At 43.5% G+C, this 8,530-nt stretch overlaps 1 protein-coding gene across 1 annotated transcript; it reads left to right on the forward strand.

Annotated features, from left to right (window-relative positions):
- Positions 1-4,127: 4,127 nt before the first annotated feature.
- Positions 4,128-8,036, forward strand: TUBA8 (tubulin alpha 8). The gene is made up of 4 exons (XM_066319425.1): positions 4,128-4,255; positions 4,895-5,043; positions 5,626-6,306; positions 7,663-8,036. Exons 1-4 carry the CDS (start codon positions 4,228-4,230, stop codon positions 7,954-7,956), a joined length of 1,152 nt encoding a protein of 383 aa, XP_066175522.1. The 5' UTR covers positions 4,128-4,227; the 3' UTR covers positions 7,957-8,036.
- Positions 8,037-8,530: the final 494 nt, after the last annotated feature.

The raw sequence follows: 8,530 nt of genomic DNA on the forward strand, positions 1-8,530 counted from the left end.
TTTGTTATCTAGGGGTTGCAAACACAAGGATTTCTCTACTGAGAGAAGCTGCTGCTTTCCAGTGGGGAACTAGTGCAGGTGGAGCAAAGTGGTGGAGGCAACCGCACTAATTTGGTGTCAGAACGTTGGGGTGATGCCTCCAGATCTGTCCTGCAATAAACACTGCAATAAGAATCAAATTTCTTTCTGTGTTTGGGCAGAGAAGTGAGAGTCTGTACTGAAAAATGTCCTGTACTGCTGACATCCTTGATGACTGCACATGAAAAGAGAAGTAATAGAAGTAAATTGAAATGTTGTTAGAGAAGCCAGGAGATCAGTTAAAAACGCTAGTAGAGCACACTTAAGATTGGCAATTATGTTTACTTTCCAGATCTCTATTTTTGTTTTTCTTCTATCCTTCTCTTCTTCATTCATTTGCTCTCTTATGCCTTCTGTACTGGAATTTAGGTGTGATTTTCACCTACAGAAGTACGTGTTGGCAGAACAGGGAACTGGGGTGGGTGTGTGTGATGTAAAATCCTGAGGTGTGAGAAAGCACAGTGTACAATGTGTTACATGGCCATGCTCCAAATTAGTAAGTGTACCAGCCCTGGCTGCACCGGGTCCGAAGCCTGTGGAGTCTCTGAGCCCAGCCTGTGTGTGTGGATTTGCACAGGAGGGTGTTGGAGGCAGCAGGGTGACCTCTTCTCCCAGTGCTGTGACACTGAAGTGCAGCAGCAGGTGCTGGGCCCAGGGTGCCTCCTGCCCTGCAGGCAGAGCCAGGCTCCTGCACAGACCTGCCACCAGTGATCCCGCAGGGAAGGAAACACCTCTGGAGACACCATGGTAAGGGGGATGTGGGGACACACGGGGACCGGGAGGGCCATGGGCGAGGGAAGGCAGCGGGGTCTGCTCTTGTTATGAGGAGGTTTTCCATGGAACCCTGACCTCACACACCACTCACCATGTAAGAAGATGGGAAAGGAGTGCAGAAAATCTTCCTGAAGAAGTGAAAGTTGCTGTCCTTTTCCATGCATTACGACATTAAGTTTTCTTCAGAGTGTCCCTTATTAATGGAATAAGACAAATTAGATGTGGGGAGTCTTACCTGCTTGGTACTTTCTGTTGTGACCACGTTTTTCTCAACACCAGTCCATTTTCATACAAGATAATTTTTTTTTTTTTAGAAATAAACCAAAAATAGTTATTTACCTTTGTGTCTGTTTTAAATTAATTTAGCCCCAATGGCTAGACTGTCCATAGCTATACAGGGTAGGCATGTGTGTTTCTGGAGTCCATGAATCCTTTTATATACATATGTGTTTAAGTAAGTGAAAAAATGCCCTTTTTTTAAAAGCATTGGGGGCTTGTTATAAATTTGTAGAAATCTCTCAAAACCTCTTAGAATGTGAAAAAAATCCATTTCACCTTTTACGCCAGTATATCTCTAGCACTGAGTCTAATTTTGGTGCAAAGGAAGAACTGTGTTATGTTCTGCCAGCTCATCTCACAGGCAAAATACTTCCACAGGCTTGCCAGACCTAGGGAAGTGAGTGTGTTTGTGGAACAGCTGGAAGACTAAGGTCTGCCTTTTGCAGTAAATCCTGGAGCCAGGTATTAATTAAGAGTCAAATCGGTCCCAGGTTTAGTTTCACAAAGGATCTGGTCCTTTCTACTGTTTCTTTGTTAGACCTGTCCTGGTACATTCGTGGTGCGATGTGAAACATGAGTTTGGAATAGGCTCCAAATTAAAATATCACATAAAGATCAGTTTACTCTGACTGTGACACTGAAGAAGGCCCACTCTCTTCCCTACTAAAAGTCTGGCATCTATTTTAATGCTGTTTACTATGCAAAATCAGAAACCCCTTTTTCACTGTCTTCTCTTTTTGGCAGAATATTTCCAAATCACTGATAGGGTAGGAGAAGATGAAATGGCTCAAAAAGCAGGATGGAGATACGGTTTCAAACTAGTGCAGCTGAAAACTCAGTTTGAAAAGTCTTCAACTACAATCCTATATGAAGTTTTACAACATTAACTTCCTAAGGCAGCATTCACTTGTTCTATCTGTGAGAGAAAAAAAAAAAAAAAAAAAAACCAAAAAAAAAAAATCAATTCATCTACAGACCTGAAGAAGAGAGCAAAGCAGCTCTTCAGGTTCAAAATGTTGCTTTAATTGTAATCGTAGGTTTGCTTCCAAAGATATTCTTTTTAAAAGCCAGCTGGCCTCATTGCTGGGTTTGAAAAGACACGAAACCCTTATTTTTCTTTCTGCCAGCCTCACAGATGCACACTGGGATTTGAAAGAAAAGGCAGGAGCCTGCCCTGTGGAAAGCCAGCATTAACTGAATTCTCTAAGCCCAAATATGCCTTTGGTGTCTCCTGAGTCATCCTCTAGATTGTGACACACTGACTTATGAAACCCATTGTCACTCAAAAAACTCAGAGACTTTTGCACAACTCAGTTGAGGAAAACAGGGTTGTGCAAGTACACTTGAGATCACATGCATTTGCAGAGTGAGCAGCTTAGAAATTACTACTGAATAAATACTTTATTTCATTAAATGAAAGATTCAAATTGAGCTTCCATGTTCATTTGAACTTCTGGGGATGACTAGCTGGGGCAGTGACGATTTTTGAAATTCTAGTTGCTTCTGAAAAAATGTCTTCAGTCATGTTTCTTTAACACAAATATGTGTCCATTTGTAAAGAAAATACTGCTCCAGAGATTTTGCTGGTCATACATAGTGACTGAAAATTTAGTTTTTGGGGAGGACACATTTCATTCTCAGGTCACAGAATTATTTTCTTGGGTAAGCAGTTATAGAATTTAATTTTTTTTAAAATTACCTGGTTAAATCTGATAGTACCATTGATTATTTCTAAATATTACAAAACAAGAATGAGTGAGGACCATCCTCTGCCCTTAAAGTTAGGCCTGCTTCCTAGCTGAGCATCTCAATTCTCCATCCCTCTCCAAAGCCTGGCAGTGGTCAGTAAGCTGCTCTTGGAAACCATCCTTGATGTTGTTTTCTGCATGGTGCTCAAGCATTGTCTGGAAAAAAATATTAACTGGCCTAAGCCAAAACTGCCAGTTTTTTTGAATTGTCAATCAGCACAGGATATCACAGGCCAGTGTTCAGTACTATGTTCAGACCTGACTTTTTTTTACTCCCTAATATATACAAGGTCCTGGGGATCACAAAACCAGAGCTCAGGGAGCTTTAATTGCTCCAAAACAGAAACCAAATCTGAAAAATCCACATGCCTGAAACCACTCTCCTCTCAAAAAAATGCCTTTTGCTACACCTAGTGTTGAAATTGTTGGGACTAACCTGGAAGTATTTGCTTTATAATTCTGATTGTGAATTTAGGAAATCCAGCACCACAGGATTCTGGAGCAATTGACACCTGCCTGTTTTAGCCTGGTGTTACACAGTTTTCTCTTCCTGGCTGCCACAGGAACAGTGCTGCAAATCATGCATTTACTGGAAATCATGATACTGCAATGGCACTGCCTGACAAGCAATGGTGATATAAAATTAATGGCTGCTCAGGAGATGGAAGGAACATTTGTTTCCACCAAGAAAATCCGAAATAATTTCCTTAGGTGAAAGCAGCTCTTCCAAGTTTCCACCTAGCCTGCTATCAGAGGGTAGAAAGATCAAAAGACATCACTTGCCTTGGGTTACATAAGGGTGAAGGATGCCACACGCCTGTGTCATGTTCCAGCCAAGGTAAAAATAAACTCAGCTGGGATGTGCTCCTCAGCAGAGCCAATCCAGGAAGAAAGGTGGAGTTTGTTTAATTGAAATTAATTTTTCTTGTTTTAATATACTTCTATAGTACAGAACACAGATACTAATTTTTTAAAGAGCAGTCCCAGTATCTAGCATGTGCAGTCTCATTGTGGTAATGGAAATGAACAGCTGACAGAGACAATTCATTGATTTTTTGGAAAAGCAATACACTGGGGAAATGTAACCACCAGGAACAAGGAGGGCTCGAGTACACTGTTTTTTCTGACCCTGCCTCTTCTGTCTCCCCCTCAGCGTGAGTGCATCTCTGTTCACGTTGGCCAGGCTGGAGTGCAGATAGGAAATGCGTGCTGGGAACTCTTCTGCCTGGAGCACGGCATCCAGCCTGATGGCACCTTCAAGGACCTGCCAGACAAACTCAGCTCTGATGACTCTTTCACCACATTTTTCAACGAAACAGCCACTGGGAAGCACGTGCCACGGGCTGTGATGGTGGACTTGGAACCAACTGTGGTAGGTCAGTATAGAAATGAACCTGCAAAATGGAGATGAGACTGCTGTCCCTCATATCACCACGGTGTGCCACCAGTCTTCACTGGCAGAGAGCAGCCCTTTGTACCTTGGGCTACCACTAGGCAGCAGGAAATTAATTTTCTTGTGACACAGGATGCCAGATTCTGTCACAGGTGTTACAAATAAGAACAGGAAGTCCCCAGCAGTTTAAAAGCTGCTACATGTGGTGTGTACAGCTTCTCTTTGCATCAATATGTAACTTTTGGGTTTGTTTATCATAAAATTTTTGCCATTCAAATTTTGCTTTTCTTCAGTTTGGATTCAAAGTGGGAGCCTGACTGCTCCCTTCCAATAAGAGAAGAATGTCTGAAAATTGGCACACCTGAATTTCTTCACACTTTTTTTCTGGGGACTTGTGGATGCAGGCTGTACTTATCACCAACAAGCTCATGAGAAGATAAGTGGCTGGACTGAAGATGCACCATAAATCAATTAGATGCAACAATGAAAAACTGCTACAGAGACATTTCCCTTCTCCATCAGTATCATGAGCTCCTGTGACTGAGAGCATGCACTGATTCCAACAACAACCAGAGTTTGTTGGCACTGGAGCATATTCTTACAATTTCTCTTTCTTCTTCAGATGAAGTACGGGCTGGCACCTTCCGGGAGCTTTTCCACCCAGAGCAGCTGATCACTGGAAAGGAGGATGCAGCCAATAACTATGCCCGTGGCCACTACACCATTGGCAAGGAAAGCATTGATATAGTGCTGGATCGTGTCCGTAAGCTGGTAAATCTCAGTGGTTTTGAAATAACAGTTTGGACTCTGCAGAAGAAAGAAAGGCAGAACTAACAGCTTGCTAATTGCAAATTATACCAATAGTTCAGAAAAGAGATTGCAAGTCATACAGATGATATCTTGGATGTGGTACAGAAGAGAGAAGCCCAGTAGTTCACTTTCCAGCTGCATGCTTCCAGGCATTTTTGTACAGTGGTTCTGAATATGTAATTTTTAATTACTAGCACACATACTGATATTGAATATTCATTATTCACACCGGTATTATTCGCACCAATACTGATACTGAAGGGTGGATTATGCAGTTTGTACATTGCTGGTTTCAGCAGGAATAACAGAGAAGTGTGAAGTTCAGAGAGAGATGCAAGATAGATCCCTGTGTCATAGGTTGAGACAGTGGGGAAAGCAAAGGGTGGAATTATCACCAGCCCTTTCCCAGGAAAACCTGACATGAAATCTATGCTGCATACTGCCTATGACTGCTCACTCCTTCAGCTCAGGATAAGCTCACATAGCAAAGTCTATTCCACCTTTTTCAGCCGCTGCTGTTTCACTTTTTCTTTTGCTTTCTAGACTGATGCCTGTTCTGGGCTGCAAGGATTCCTGATCTTCCACAGCTTTGGTGGCGGCACCGGCTCAGGATTTACCTCCTTGCTGATGGAACGCCTCTCCGTGGATTATGGAAAGAAGTCCAAACTGGAATTTGCCATCTACCCAGCCCCTCAGGTGTCCACCGCCGTGGTGGAGCCCTACAACTCCATCCTGACCACGCACACCACGCTGGAGCACTCGGACTGCGCCTTCATGGTGGACAACGAGGCCATCTACGACATCTGCCGCCGCAACCTCGACATCGAGCGCCCCACCTACACCAACCTCAACAGACTGATCAGCCAGATCGTGTCCTCCATCACGGCCTCGCTGCGCTTCGACGGAGCCCTCAACGTCGACCTGACAGAATTCCAGACCAACCTGGTGCCCTACCCGCGCATCCACTTCCCGCTGGTGACCTACGCCCCCATCATCTCCTCCGACCGCGCGCACCACGAGCAGCTCTCGGTGGCCGAGATCACCAACGCCTGCTTCGAGCCCAACAACCAGATGGTGAAGTGTGACCCGCGGCACGGCAAGTACATGGCGTGCTGCGTGCTCTACCGCGGGGACGTGGTGCCCAAGGACGTCAACGTGGCCATCGCCGCCATCAAGACCAAGAGAACCATCCAGTTTGTCGACTGGTGCCCAACAGGCTTCAAGGTAAGGAGAGATGTTGGAGTTCTGGAAACAGAGGATTTTAGGCTTTCTAAAAGGTGCTGACCCTCAAGCAAGCACTATGTTTGACTTGAGGCCACGGAACAGGCTTCTGAAATTGAGTGATAGCACTGGGGTTGTGGGTGTGTAGTTTGAAGAGACTTTTATGGTATCACAGGGTGAAAAACTTAGAATTTCAGGTTTTGGTACATAGGAATGTATAGGGGGCAATATGGAGGATTCAAGGCGTTACCTAAGTCTTTCTTCTTCTTAGTTTTGGATGTTTTTTTCTAATTGGGTGAAAAAGATCTGCATTGCGGACCTTGGGTGGTCAGTTACTGGTTGAAAAATATAAATAATATAGATGTTATCTCATTATTGGGTAATTAGCTCTTAAAAGACCTTGGAAAGAGTTAGAGGTACTCCATTTTCTACCTTGCTAGTTAGACCTCACAACTTGTGAGACTGCTATAGATAAGAATTAATAAACACTGAGTCCAAACACAAAAGTGTGACTCTCGTGCATTAATCCAGGTTCTAACACAAAGAAAAGAAGACAAGAAACCCACATTTTAATGTTGCACCCCACAAGCTTCTCTTCAGCGCATAAAGAGCAGGTTCAGTCTAGTAGAAAACTTGTATTTAAAGTTTTCTCTTGTCTGTTTCTCCTATTTCCCCCTGACTATGGAGGAATATAGATATTTCCCAATGAACATGAGAAGGATGCATTTATATAAAATGTGCCTTTTCTCCTTTGGGCATCCCATTGACACAGGCTCTTACATATTAAATAAGAGGAAATTCAAAGTGTGTATGGGTTAAAGTTGAAAGAAGTTTTAATTTCAGACCTGACCTTTAGACTGCCAATGAGCATTGCCTCTGAAGCACAATCTAAAATTGGGGAAATACCAAAACTGATAAAATTAATAAAGCAAATGCTGATATTAGAGAATTTCTTAGTTAATCTAGAAATATTATACAGCCTCTCCCCACTGTTAGGAAACATATTTTCAACAATAATACAGACATTAAGAGTGGAATAACATTTGTCATACAGACAGCTCCTACAACAACGAAAACTTTCACCTGGGAACCAACTTTTTTTGTTAGTTTCTACAAAGTATCTTGGCGAAACTCTATGTTCAGTATTGAGTAGCTGTTAAGAAAGCTACAAACTCGTCAGTGTACATTATACAGTAGAACAGTATAGATATTAAAGGGAGTGTGTATCATGCTCTTGGACATTCGTAATGGCATTTGCCATGTGGCACCACTCTACCCCAGCATCTGTAACTTGACTCACATCTCTTCAGCTCTTTGACTGAAGGGTTTGACAGCCTTCTCTCACATTCCTGTGTCCAGGTTGGGATCAACTACCAGCCTCCTACAGTTGTTCCTGGTGGAGACCTGGCCCAGGTGCAGCGGGCAGTCTGCATGCTGAGCAACACCACGGCCATCGCCGAGGCCTGGGCAAGGCTGGACCACAAGTTTGACCTGATGTATGCCAAGAGAGCCTTTGTGCACTGGTATGTGGGTGAAGGCATGGAGGAGGGAGAGTTTGCAGAGGCCCGGGAGGACCTGGCTGCCCTGGAAAAGGACTATGAAGAAGTGGGGACTGACTCGTTTGAAGAGGAGAATGATGGGGAGGAATTTTAAAATGTATTTGGTGAGCACAGAATTGTCTCTGTGTCACTGTATTGCATGTGGCAACAATTAGGCCAGCTTTTCTGTATTTATTTTCTGTATTTATTTTCTGTATTTATCTGTGAATTTATGTGTAAACATAAATTTAGGAGAGGTCATATAGTGACATTTTTTATTCTACAAAGGACAGGTGAATTATCCTGTAAGATATCATCAGCTGTAGTAATGCCCCACCACTCCCAGCAATGTAAAAAGACTTGCGCTCCCTTGCACACTTTATGTGAGTCTCTTTGAGCTCTAATGTACATGATAAACTCACTACATTCCATGTAGGTCACCCCAAAAAGCTGCAGACCCCTGCTTCCTTCTCCTTCCAACAGAGGAAACAGGGACAGCACAGACACCTGCCAAAGCTGGGATTCTGTGGACTCCCCAATCAGCCAGGACACTCTCCAGGATAACGTGAAAACTCACGGCAATCAGGTGAAGCGCCAGAGGAAGGGAAAAAGGGAAACATTGTCCCCACTGTTAAAAAGGGTAGAAAGGAGGGTCCTGCCAACCTGTTAGCCTCACCTCTGTGCCTTGG

The sequence above is a fragment of the Sylvia atricapilla genome, chromosome 5 (assembly GCF_009819655.1).
Source record: "Sylvia atricapilla isolate bSylAtr1 chromosome 5, bSylAtr1.pri, whole genome shotgun sequence".
Taxonomy (NCBI): Eukaryota; Metazoa; Chordata; class Aves; order Passeriformes; family Sylviidae; genus Sylvia; species Sylvia atricapilla.

Excerpts from the sequence above, each read along its gene's own strand:
- TUBA8 (XM_066319425.1), top strand. The coding sequence starts at position 4,228 with ATGGTGGACTTGGAACCAACTGTGGTAG. Across the intron at positions 5,044-5,625 it reads TGGATCGTGTCCGTAAGCTG|ACTGATGCCTGTTCTGGGCT; the intron begins GTAAATCTCAGT and ends TTTGCTTTCTAG. Across the intron at positions 6,307-7,662 it reads GGTGCCCAACAGGCTTCAAG|GTTGGGATCAACTACCAGCC; the intron begins GTAAGGAGAGAT and ends TCCTGTGTCCAG.